Source organism: Myxocyprinus asiaticus, chromosome 42 (assembly GCF_019703515.2).
Source record: "Myxocyprinus asiaticus isolate MX2 ecotype Aquarium Trade chromosome 42, UBuf_Myxa_2, whole genome shotgun sequence".
In the NCBI taxonomy this organism is placed as follows: Eukaryota; Metazoa; Chordata; class Actinopteri; order Cypriniformes; family Catostomidae; genus Myxocyprinus; species Myxocyprinus asiaticus.
Genome location: NC_059385.1, coordinates 27,981,137 through 27,994,231, shown reverse-complemented (window position 1 = coordinate 27,994,231; position 13,095 = coordinate 27,981,137). Strand labels below are relative to the sequence as shown.

General features: G+C 40.0%; 2 protein-coding genes across 3 annotated transcripts in view; both read left to right on the top strand.

Moving 5' to 3' along the window:
• Window positions 1-5,524, top strand: part of LOC127432344 (uncharacterized) — a 49,835-nt gene extending 44,311 nt beyond the window's left edge. For both annotated transcript variants that reach the window (XM_051683291.1, XM_051683289.1), the window contains 3 exons: window positions 3,953-4,132; window positions 4,279-4,485; window positions 4,731-5,524. In XM_051683291.1, the coding sequence (XP_051539251.1) occupies window positions 3,953-4,132; window positions 4,279-4,485; window positions 4,731-5,038 (695 nt within the window). In that variant the 3' untranslated portion in view covers window positions 5,039-5,524. The remainder of the gene's footprint in view (window positions 1-3,952; window positions 4,133-4,278; window positions 4,486-4,730) is intronic.
• Window positions 5,525-6,108: 584 nt separating this feature from the next.
• On the top strand, window positions 6,109-7,778 carry LOC127432688 (uncharacterized). Its single transcript, XM_051684043.1, has 2 exons — window positions 6,109-7,557; window positions 7,665-7,778. Exon 1 carries the CDS (start codon window positions 6,109-6,111, stop codon window positions 7,138-7,140), a length of 1,032 nt encoding a protein of 343 aa, XP_051540003.1. The 3' UTR covers window positions 7,141-7,557; window positions 7,665-7,778.
• The last annotated feature ends 5,317 nt before the right edge of the window (window positions 7,779-13,095 follow it).

Below are 13,095 nucleotides of genomic sequence, written 5' to 3'. Positions count from 1 at the left end.
ACTAATTACCATCTCTATGTTCACAGTGAGAGTTGGGGTAGATAAAAAGATGGCCAGTTCACAGAGAGAGGAGAGAGTCAGACAGACCAGAGTCTTCGTGTCTGTTCCCTGAGGGAGAGTCTTGTGTTGTGTGAAGCTGAAAAGCAGACTGTTTATTTGAGTGACGCTGAAAAGCTGTCTTAGGTTTTGAGTGAAGCTGTACAGCGATTGCTGGTTATTTGTGAATAAAATGGACTCATGTGAACTGTGGAAACTGGTTCCTGCTTCCTCCTTTATCTGACCAACCTGAACCTTTGTTACACTTGTGCCAAAACCCGGGAGAAGGAGGGAGGTACGCTGCTATGGAGTTGTCTTCACCACTGGAGGAAGTGTTTCGATCCCTCGCCAGCATCCACCAGGCGCAACACCAGGCCCTCATGCATCTGCGGGCGGAGCATCAACAGCGTTTCGAGGCGCTCCTTCGAGACCAAGAGGAGGTCTGAGGGGCATTGCGGAGCTTGGTACACTAAGGGTGATGCAAGCCACGACCCCGGCAGCAGCGAACCCCCATGTGACGCTAGCGAAGATGGTGGCGCAAGAGGAGGCCTTTTTGGAGCTCTTCGAGTGCACGGCTCTGGAATGGCCACAGGCGCAATGGGCAGTCCACCTCCTACCGCTGCTAACTGGGAAGGCCCAACTCACAGCCCAACAACTCCCGGTCGACAACCTCCTGAGGTACCCTGGGCTGAAGAAAGCCATCCTGCAGCGGGTCGGCCGCAGTCCCGAAGAGCATCGCCGGCGGTTCCGAACCCTGATGCTGAGAGAAGTCAGCCGCCCATTTGTCTTCGTTCAACAGCTCCGTGACGCCTGCTGGCGGTGGGTGCTGGCCGAGGAGCCCAGCAATGTCGGGGGCATCATTAATCTCGTGGTACTGGAACAATTCATCGCCAAACTACCGAAAGGAACTGCGAAGTGGGTCCAGTGCCACCGACTGGCATCGCTGGATGAAGCAGTGCAGTTGAAGGAGGACCATTTAGCGGCATACCTGGGGGCTGGCGAGCCTCTCTCTCTCTCTCTCCCTGTCATCCCTCCCCCTCCCCTCCTTCTTTCCTACCTATCCCGTTCCCGTTCGTTGGGGAAGTTGATTATGAGGTAGTGCGTATGGATAGGGGCAGGGCTCATCAAATTTACCACCTCAACCTACTAAAACCATGGAGAGAGGTGGTCCCCGTATCCTTGGCGATGGTAGTTCCGGAGAGGGAGGAGCTCAGCCCGGAGGTGAGTCTAAAAGCCAATCAGTTCACCCCGGTCCCTTGTGGCGACCACCTCTCGCCGTCACAATGTACGGAGGTTGCTAGGCTGCAAAATAATTTATCTGACGTGTTCTCGCCACACTAATCTCATAAAACACCACATCGAGACAACCCCCGGGGTAGTGGTATGTAGTCGTCCCTACCGCTTAACCGAACACAAGAAACAAGTAGTACAGGAAGAATTAAAGGTCATGCTCGATATGGGCGTGATAGAAGAATCCCACAGTGATAGGGCCAGCCCGGTGGTTCTGGTATCTAAGAGCGATGGCTCTGTCCAGTTCTGTGTGGATTATAGAAAGGTCAACGCGGTGTCTAAATTTGACGTGTATCCAATGCCTCGTATTGATGAACTGCTCAATCGGTTGGGCTCGGCTCGCTTTATTCGACACTGGATTTGACAAAGGAATATTGGCAGATCCCCATAACACTGATGTCCCGTGAAAAAAGGCCTTCCCCACACCATTTGGATTACACCAATTTGTGACCCTTCCATTCTGTTTGTTTGGTGACCTGGCCACATTTCAGCGGCTTATGGACCGAATCCTCAGACCACACGCTGCGTATGCCGCAGCTTATTTGGATGATATCGTTATTTACAGTAATGATTGGCAGCGGCATATGCATACAGCATCTGGGGGCGGTTCTGAGGTTGCTGCGATGAGCGGGGCTCACAGCTAACCCGAAGAAATGTGCAATTGGATGGGTGGAGGTACGGTATCTGGGGTTCCACTTGGGTCAAGGGCAGGTGCGACCTTAAATTGATAAAACCGCAGTGATCGCGACCTGCCCAAGACCCAAGACCAAAAAGGAGGTGAGACAGTTTCTGAGACTGCCTGGCTACTGTTGAAGGTTTGTGCCTAATTTTTCCAACGTCACCAGCCCGCTGACTGATCTCATTAAAAAGGGAGCCCCAGACCCGGTCCAGTGGATGGAGTTGTGCCAACAAGCTTTCACGCAGGTAAAAGCTGCACTTTGTGGTGGGCCGCTTCTGCATTCCCCTGATTTCTCTCTCCCTTTTGATTAAAAGATGGATGCAACGGACAGGGGGCTGGGTGCTGTTCTGTCCCAAGTGGTGGAGGGGGAGGAGTGCCCAGTGCTGTACATTAGTCAAAAGCTCTGTATGAGAGAGACTAAGTACAGCACCATAGAGAAGGAGTGTTTGGCCATCAAGTGGGCGGTCCTCACTCTCTGCTACTATTTGTTGGGACGAGCATTCACCCTCTGTTTGGACCATGCCCCGCTCCAGTTGCTCCACCGCATGAAGGATGCCAACACTCGGATCACCCGTTGGTATCTGGCACTCCAGCCATTTAAGTTCAAGGTGGTCCACAGACCGGGGGCAGAGATGGCTGCCGCGGACTTCCTCTCCAGAAAGGGTGGGGGAGTGGGCAGTCCGGACGATTCCCCCGGCCTGAGTCAGGCGGTGGGGTATGTGGAGGTGAGGGCGTGGTCGAGCGACCGTCTGGGGAGAGAGAAAGTGGTAAGGACATTCACCTGAGATGAATTGTGACTAATTACCATCTCTATGTTCACAGTGAGAGTCGGGGGAGATAAAAAGACAGCCAGTTCACAGAGAGAGGAGAGAGACAGACAGACCAGAGTCTTCGTGTCTGTTCCCTGAGGGAGAGTCTTGTGTTGTGTGAAGCTGAAAAGTGGGCTGTTTATTTGAGTGACGCTGAAAAGCCGTCTTATATTTTGAGTGAAGCTATACAGCGATTGCTGGTTATTTGTGAATAAAACGGACTCACATGAACTGTGGAAACTGGTTCCCGCTTCCTCGTTTATCTGCCCAACCTGAACATTTGTTACACATAACTTACAAAACATATAGTTCTGGTCCTGAATGTTGATTGTTCAGTACAGTGTTCCAGCTGTGCTAAAAAATAAATAAATAATTACAGAATGAACATTTACAAATAAAAGCACTATGACGATTTACAATTTGTATATACTGTTACATTCACAACAATAGCACCAACAAAAAAAAAATGTTTTTTTTAAAAGTAAAAAATAAAATGTATTTTATAAAATAATATTCAAATGAATTATTCAGAGAGACAGCTTCAGATATATGATACAAATCCATTTTGCTTTTTGGTTTCTTGTTTAAAGTCTCAATTTTATGCATCAGCTCAGACAAGTCATGCAAAAATTCATCAAATAGTTAAAACATACTGTATAATGATGCAAAACACCTGTTCACTGTCTACTGTATATATCACTGCACAGCATCCATTGAGCCCTACTATTAACCTTAGTTCACACCTCAAGAATTATCTTATAGTGGAAGGAACACATTGAATTTGTTTTAATATTTTCATTATGTTGTAACAATTTTATAAATGCAAGAACAACACCCTTTAGCCATGATTATATTCACAATAGAGCATGGCTGCTTACCTTATTGCTTAATTATAGCTTATGTTTTCTGACATAACTTGGTTTTATATTCTGGGTTTTATTTGTTCATCACCATGCAGCCACATATTCTTCTTCTGCTTTCCGATTTTATTCCCCATGCCTCTATTGTATATTATTGCTGTTTTCTGATTTCTCTATTCCTTAATCAGATTTCAAATTTCACATGAAGTTACACTTAGATGTATCTTTTCAATGCTCCCTGTTGGAACTCCAGAGGTAAAGCTTGTTTTCTATTTCAGTTTCTCCAGCTGTGTATGAAATAGAGAGACTGAAAGTCCTGCTCCAGGCTGAGAGAAGCAAAAGTGAGTTGATGGGTGAAACCATCAGCAGCCTGAAACAGGACAAAGAACTCCTGCAGCAGGAACTTACCAAGAAAGCCGAGCTCATCTGTGACTTCCTGCAGGACCAACTGCGTCCAGGTGACCACATCTTAGAATCTCATCATATGCCATTTCAGAAGAATAAACATTCTATTGAAAGCTAAATATGACATGGAAGCAAGCATGGAGATTCAAACAGTAATTTGATTGGGGATAAGGATTGTCTCGTTGTCTCTGATTGGTAGATAAAAGGAGGACACATTCTTCAAGTCAAATGGAGGCAAGCAGCTCTCATCAGATCATTACCTCCATTCCTGAAGAGGGTGCTCCATATGAGTCACCAGCCCTCTTTGACTCCTTTGAGGATGTGGAATTACATCCACTGGACAGGCCGAGAACCATCAAGATTTCATCAAAGAGAAATAGAGAAGGAGAGAACACTCGAGTTCGAAGTAAGTAATTCTTATAATGTAATGTTGAGGCTTTGGGGTGCCAAAGTTTAGCTATCTTATATTATTTTGAGAGCTACAGTATACTTAATACGTTGATCGTTGATAGGCTGATAAATAGTAATCTCTCAATTCTGACTGTAGTGACTCAAACAATCGTCAAAAGATAATTTTTATCGTAATTCAAGTTATAAAATGTTGTCTACAGTTTATACACTAAGGAATGGTTTGGCTTTTTTTTTTTTCAGTGAAAAATGTTGTAGGTGTGATTGCACGATATATGGCTGCACTGCAAGAGTTTCGACGCAGCGTATCCATGAAAGTGGCTTTCGACAGAGTCGGTGTGGACCGCAACACTATTTCCAGGACAGCAGCAATTGCGGAACTCAGTTTGGCGGCACCAGAAGTCTTCCACGCTTTGCCTCCCTGGGACGAGAAAGAAGAAACATTGGCTCACTATGCTGTCAGATGTCGCCAGGCTATGGATGACAGCATCAAAGCCAAAATCAAAAGCATGAAAGCAAAGGGGGAACTTCTCCCGATTGTCAGCAAATAAATCATAAGAATGACATTTATCACATGTCATGTTTGCCACTCTAAATGACCAGCTTGTTTTGATCTAATTTCTGCCTTGTTTGTTTTCCATTTGCCTTAGTCGATCATAAAGTGAACGATTTTGGCCAGGCCACATCTGTGATGGTAACTTAATATCAGTGTTGTGTTCGCCAATTTGGCACTTTGAAATTGAATCAAAAGATTATTTTGTATGCTTTGTATCTTTATCATTTTGCCTGAACAGTATTTAACATTTTTAATCTGTATTAAACAGACATAATTAGATTATAACGATTACCCATTTTATGATTGCATGCGCACTTCTGTCACAAACTACAGTGTATGTTTGTGCTTTTTGCCATGACACCTCTTCCTCTCTGAATATCTGATTAGTGAAAAATAAGTGTGTAATAATCATGCACTTTATTGTTTACTAAGTAATAGGTCCAATGACTGTCATTGTGAGTAATAAATAGATTGTCACAATATCAAACTACTTTGATGCTTGTGTATTTTGTTTTGCCATTATTGTGGCAATAAATATCTCAGTACAACACAAAAATCATAGTGACAGAATTTATAGTGCTTTATGATGACCGGGAAAAACTTCAACAGCAATATTTCCTTACAAATTGGACAGTACCTTGCGCACACTGGCATTGATTGAGAGTCACTAAACTGCAGTGATTTGCGGCAGCAATGGACCGTAGTCTAGGTAAACTCATGTTTAATGACACAAATTTAATGACGTGAATGAAAACCAGGCTTCTACTGTTGTGTATCTTGATGTTGATTGCTTTACAAACCAAACGTTGAAAATACATCTTACCAAAAATATCCCAGTGGACAAACAAGTCTGTTAAACTCGGTTTGTGAAAATAAGATGTGACCTAAAAACTTGGGTGGTACAGCCTACTGAATGTACTGTATGTCTTCCCCTCACCACGTCATTTTAATTTGCGTCAAATGAAATATGTCATCTTCCCTGACTAAGGTCCATTAAGTAATTTTTTCCCTAAATATTAAAGTTCTTGACGTATGAAAACACTACCCTCTTCCCTTTCAACAGAGATGGATGAGCGAGTGTACCGAGAACAGAATGAGAAGACCATTCGCAGCACCCAAACAGCACTCCGCAACTTTTGCGACTTCCTAGTTTCTAAGTATCCAACAGAGACCAGGGAGATATACCTCATTCCATGCCATGAGTTGGACATCTACTTGGCCTCCTTCTTTGTGGATGCACGCCAAAGGGATGGCTCTGAATATGAGCCCAACAGCCTGGCCAACTACCAGTGTGGCTTGGAACGCTACCTGAAGGAGCATTGCTACAGCTACAGTATTACAAGAGACAGAGAGTTCCAAAGGTCCCAAGAAGCCCTCAAGCAGAAGCAGTTGGAGCTCAAGTTCAAAGGTAAAGGCAACAAACCCCACAAGTCAATGAAGCTCACCCTTGCTGACGAGTTGCTCCTTCGGAAACGGGGACTGCTGAGTCGCTTCAACCCCGAAGGTCTCCTTAACCTGGTGTGGCTCAACAACACCAAGGCGTTTGGTCACTGTACAGGCTTCCATAGCTCAACCCTGAAATGGGGTGATGTGCTTTTGCTCACCACAGAAACAGGACTAGAGTATCTAGAGTGGACTTACCAGGATTTTAGTGATCTCAACTCAAGAAGTAAAAGGTCAACGACAGAGTGCCGCATCTACGCTACCCCACATGCTCCTCAAACCTGCCCAGTGCAGGATTACAAGGAATACGCCCAGCACAGACCTCAAGCGATGCTCTTTGAAGACGCCCCCTTTTATCTGTCCATCAAGGCCGTGGTCAACCTTGCCACCCTACACTGGTACAACTGTCAAGCTCTCGGAAAGAACAAGTTAGCAAAGATGGTAAAGACCATGTGTGAGAAAGGCAACATTCCAGGGAGAAAGACCAATTTCAGTGTTTACCAGAGCTGCAGCACCTTGTCCGAGGCTCAGAGCAACCAGTTGGTCTTGATCTGCAATGACCTCAGGCAACAAGCTTCTCATTCAGGAACCTCCCATGCAGGCAGCACCAATTTTGTCATTGCTGGTTCTTTCGACTCCACTGACTCTGCTTAAAGGTGAAGTGGTAGATTTCTGTGCCATTAGCTGCACCAAATATAATTGCAAAAATAATGATTGTTTTCTAACAACTTTTCCAAACACTTCTTCATCTGCTGTTGTTCACCAAACCCAAACAAATTGTACCACACAACACACAAGCTCACACCATTGGTTGAGCTAGAAGTTGGACCCAAAATGATCACACAGGAATTTGACATGTTGCTTCCGAATGTTCATGTACTGTATCCTAAAATCAACCGAACGCTGCCAAGTTACAAACAAACGGCTTCCTCCATCTGTAATTTTTCCATCAATTCAAATGTTTTCACCTTTCCCTGTGGCGCTACTAATGAGTGCATTGTGCGAGTAACCTCTGAGACCGGGTTCTGGTGCCGTGGGAACCAGGAAGTAATCATGTTTACATAAACAATGGTGAGTGCGATACAGTGGTTGCATTTTCACTCTAAAATTACATTTTTACCACTAACAGTTAGGTTTATAAACGTGCATTCCTTCTGACTGTATTACGTCATTTACAGTATGACTAAAAATACAACTTGTTTTTGGCGGCACCCTGTGGACATTTCACCTGGAAGCTGGAGCTCACAACTGCCCATTCATTCAACTAAATTTCCAGCTTTGGCCACTGGGGGCAGTCGTTTGAAGTTTGGGAAACACAAACTGATTTCAGCAGCAGAACTATTGACCTACTGTTGCTGAATTCACAATGTGATCAGTCTGGTCACAAGACCCCAAACAAGAAAATATACTGTTCATTGTCTCACTGCTTTCCAATTTAAGGTGAGCAAAGCTGTGTTTGTTGCTAACTATATTATGTCTGTGCCATTTGTGTGAAACTATGTATACACAAACTTTGACTACAGTGCATTGTGAAATGATTAATTTGCATTACCGGGTGTAGTATTGTCAGCTACAGAATTTCAAAACATGTTGTTGTTATTTATTTATTTATTTATTTTGCTTTACTGTGTGTAACTGGTCCTGCTTGACCCGCTCCGAGTGGGATTAGAACTGGAATCAGCCAGCATGGGAGGTGGGCGCACTAACGACTAAGCGTCAGTCACTAGTGCTCCTCTTGAGGCCAGGGAAGTGAGGTTTACACATACCGCACAGCTATCACATACCAGCTGGCTTCCATTACATGTACTCCTACAATTGAGAGTTTGAGTTAAATGCCAAGTTATTAATTAATGTTGAAGACATATGAATGTAAAGGAACTGTAATCCCTTTTCTGTCTGGGGAATGTTTTGTGTGTCAGTTATGTTCTTAATAAGCCCTTATGACATGTTACTGATACAGTGTGTGCCTGTTCAACAATGATACAATATTTAAAATTATGCCTCTCTCATATAATGTTTCCTGAAAATTCTGTGATAATTTACACACATTCATGTCCTTCCAAACCCATATGACTTTCTTACTAAAGCAGAACAGAAAAAGAGATTTTAATGAATAATCTAGTCCATATTCAATGCAATGTCAGATGATAGCGACTAACTTTAAAGCTTAAAAAGGACCAAAATTATAATAAATCTCAAATAAATATAAGTGTTTATGTCATATTCCAAGGCATCCAATATGTTTTGGAAAGAAACAACTCAAAATTTAAATAATTTATAAGAGAAAATCTTGACATCCTTTGTGCATTTAAGAGCGATATGACAGAAACAACGCTAAACAATGCAAGTTCTCGTGTGAACACAAGCCATTGTGAACAAGCTTTTATCTCAAGCTGAAATAATTTTATTTAATCACATTTCGAAGAGAGGCTTTGTTTGTTTTTACATTAAAATACATTAGAGTAACTGTATTTGAAATAAAGTTGAACAGAAATCATTTAAAGACCATTTATGATAATGTACCACATGACATGTAAACTACATTAACAATATTATGTTATATTTCTTATAATTTATACTTGATATATACAGTAGCTTTAACTGTTATAATATACTATACAGTAAATATACCTGTAATACACACCCTTTGCTTTAAATAACATAAATATATATAAAAAAATTATTATTATTTTTAAAAGAAATTAATACTGTTTAATTAGTAAATAAAACAATTAAAATGAATAAAAACTTAAAATCTCAGGAGGTAGCCTACATAAAGTAAATCATTTAGGTTATAAGAGTTCTCTTGATAAAAATGTTGGAAACACCTTGCTAATGAGGTTCCACATAGGACATTTTTTCTTATCTTTCCAAAGCTCTGACTGTTTACATCTCTTTTTAGCTGCATTATATGGTCAAATGAATTTAGCGTTTCTGAGCATCGCCCATTTTGATTTAAATTAATCATCCAGACTTAAACTGCAGAGTTTGTTGAGCTTTTTTAAGCAGAATTAATTAAACTATGCCAGCAATGGTCTGCGTTTGCATAAAGTCATAAAGATTCATTAGTCCATAGTTGCGAATAACATTTCAAATAATTTACACCTCACTTCGTCTTTGATCTTTAGTTCCAAAGAACAGTGAAGACACTAGATGATAGTGGAGAAAGGTTTCATAACTATTTTCCCTGCATTCAGTTGCTCTAAAGCTTTTCCTGTAAGATTACATACAAGATTTCGCTTCCTAATGTCAATGTCTCTCTTCAACTGGCAAGTCGCACAACACGTGCAGAAGTAAGTGACGAGACATTACACATGGAACCCTGGAGACATAAACAAACAGAAAAAAAGAGATAAAAAGTTTGAGGCAGACAGACTGATAAAGCCATTATCAATAAGCATTATACTAACCGGGACATTGTATTTAGTTCAGTATACACTTCGGATTGGGATGCCTAAGCCACATGCACAGCACTCATTCATGACAATGGAACAGCCCAAACAAGGGAGGCAGAAGATGCCACAACAACCTAATAAAAACATTTGATTGTTGTTAAAGTCAATCACATTATCACTTGTTATACTTTATAGATGACTAATTAATTTGTGTTCAGTGCAACTGGAATGACTTACACACGTTCACGTCATCACAACAGCTCATTAAGCCCATCTGAAAGTCTTTGGGTGCAAATGCTTTAGGTTGTGATGTCATGACCTCCATGATCCAGGGCAAGTTTAGAAATGTTGTGTCAAGAAAATTTATGCTGAAACAATTTTAGAGAAGTTTGTGTCATTTTCACAGCAATTTTTCATAATCATAATTTTGGGGAAATAATACAAACATTACACTTTCTCTTTATATATTATAATAAGGTTGCATATGTTAAAATGAGTTAATATAATAGTTGTCATGAATTAACAATGAACAATACTTTTACAGCATTTATAAATCTTGTTTAGTGTTCATTTCTACATAAACAGTATATACACATTAACATATACAGTACATTTACTACATATTTTAAACATTAAAAGTTGTAAACGTTAACATTAGTTAATGCATTACAAACTATCATGAATGAACAATTAATTAAAAATTTTACATTAAGAAAGATTAAAAATGTAAAAAAATAATAATAATAAACGACTTATTTTACTAATATTTATTTTAATTAGAAGCATTAAATGTCTTTTTTTATGATGCAATAACAACACACTATTATTGTGAGAATAAAAGGGTATGTCATATTGCCACAGGTGTCGAAAGATCTATGCTGAATCAAGTGTGATCTCAACTTCTAAAAGAAGTCTGTGCATGTTTAGGATTTTTCTTCTCTTCCAATAAATGTGCCAGATGTGTATTTGGTATATTTTATTTTTTTAAAACTTAAGCTTGCATTTAGAAATGCTAATATTTAAATGTATTAAGTACACTGATGATGTAGTGCACTAGGTAGTCACTCATTAAAAAAAGCTGAGTAGGAGCTGTAAACATTGTATAACTCCAGCAGATAAATGGTTCAAAAAAGGATTACATTCTGGGTCTTAATATACATTTAGCACCAACTGTTGTTACATTTAGGGCTGTTATTACACTTAGGACCATAAGTACATACATTTAGGACATTTATTACATATACGACTTTTATTATACGACTGAAAGTGGTGGCGGCGTAGTGCACTAAAGCACTGAACTAGTAAGCAGAAGGTTGCTGGTTTGATCCCCACAGCCACCACCATTGTGTCCTTGAGCAAGACACTTAACTCTAGGTTGCTCCAGGGGGATTGTCCCTGTAATAAGGGCACTATAAGTAGCTTTGGATAAAAGTGTCTGCCAAATGCATAAATGTATTACATTTAGAACCAAAATTTATTACATTTAGGGCCTTTAATACATTTAGGACCAAAGTGTCTTACATTTAGGGCTTTTATTTTTGGACCCTTTATTTTTTTTTTTTTTAACATTTGTGCCCTCAACACTGACTTGAATCAAACTAGTTGATTTAGATGTTACCACAGGAAGCACATTTTTAGCTTTATATTTTTTTTAATGTATGTTGTCAGTTAGTAAATGCAAACATTTATTAAGCATATTGAAATTATAAATGTGAAATAAATGTCTTGTCTCTAAGCTACATTTGAGCAAAACTGACACCAAATGGGCATACAATGTACAAATGATTGTAATAGTAATGGTTACTTGGTGACTATGATAGCAAGTTGACAGGTAGAACCATACATTAAATATCCAAGCTTAAAGGGATAGTTCACCCAAAAATGAAAATTCTCTCATCATTTACTCACCCTCATGCCATCCCAGATGTGTATGACTTACTTTCTTCTGCAGAACACAAATGACTATTTTTAGAAAAATATTTCAGCTCTGCTGGTCCTCACAATGCAAGTGAATGCTGACCAGAACTCAGAAGGTCCAGAAAGAACATACAGCAGCATAAAAGTAATCCATATGACTTTAGTGGTTAAATCCATGTTTTCAGAAGCGATATGATAGGCATGGGTGAGAAACAGATAAATATTTAAGTCCTTTTTTACTAATAATCTCCACCTTTGACCAGCCCCAATCAGTAGGTGGCTGAATGTGAAAGTGAAAGTCATTCCACAATAGAATGTGGAAGTGAAAGTGTAGATTGTCGCTTCAGAAGACATGGACTTAACCAAAGTCTTATGGATCACTTTAATGCTGTGTTTATGTCCTTTTTGGACATTCTGGTCACCATTCATGTGAGGACCTACAGAGCTGAAATATTCTTCTTAAAATTTTCATTTGTGTTCTACAGAAGAATGTCATACACATCTGGGATGGCATGAGAGTGAGTAAATAATGAGAGAACCTTCATTTTTGGGTGAACTATTCCTTTAAAAGGACTGTTTACCCCAAAATTAAAATTTTCTCTTAAATGACCCAGCTTCATGTTGTTCCAAAAGGAAAATTGTAATGAATGTCTTTTTAATACATTAAATAGGGAAAGGAGAATGTACAACATTATGATCGTTTTGTGTTCTGAACATCCCATGTGTTTAATATTGCTATGAGAAAACTGATATAGATATAACTTTACAAAGAAGACACTTCACAAGAATTACAGGAATAAGCCCTTTTGACAGACTGTGATGATGCATTTCCCACTTTTTTAGCAGCAAAAATCTAGCAAGCTTTTTTATATTTTAAAATTGTAAATTTTTTAGTGTAAATTTATAACACTATTCTTTATGATACTGTATTTTATCCTGGCATTCATTTTAAAAGGGAAAAAAAACTAGATATCACTGCTGTGATACCACAACTGCTGAGGGAGTAACGGTAAATTTGGCATCTTTTTTTCTGACTGCAGTAATCCATCTCTCTTGATTTTTTTCCTCTTCTGGAATGTTGTGGAAATGTTCTAGTCAATTTTTTCTTTTGTTGCTGGAGCAAATGTGAACGCTAAAATAATATTTGCTGTGGATGGTTTGTGAAATATGAAATGGGTCCACCATATAAGCATGAACTTCAATGAAAATAAGCCCATTTTGAGTGATATGAACCATCCACATGGAAAATGGATGGAAAATGCCGTATATGTTATGCTTTACAATGTCTGTCTCCTAA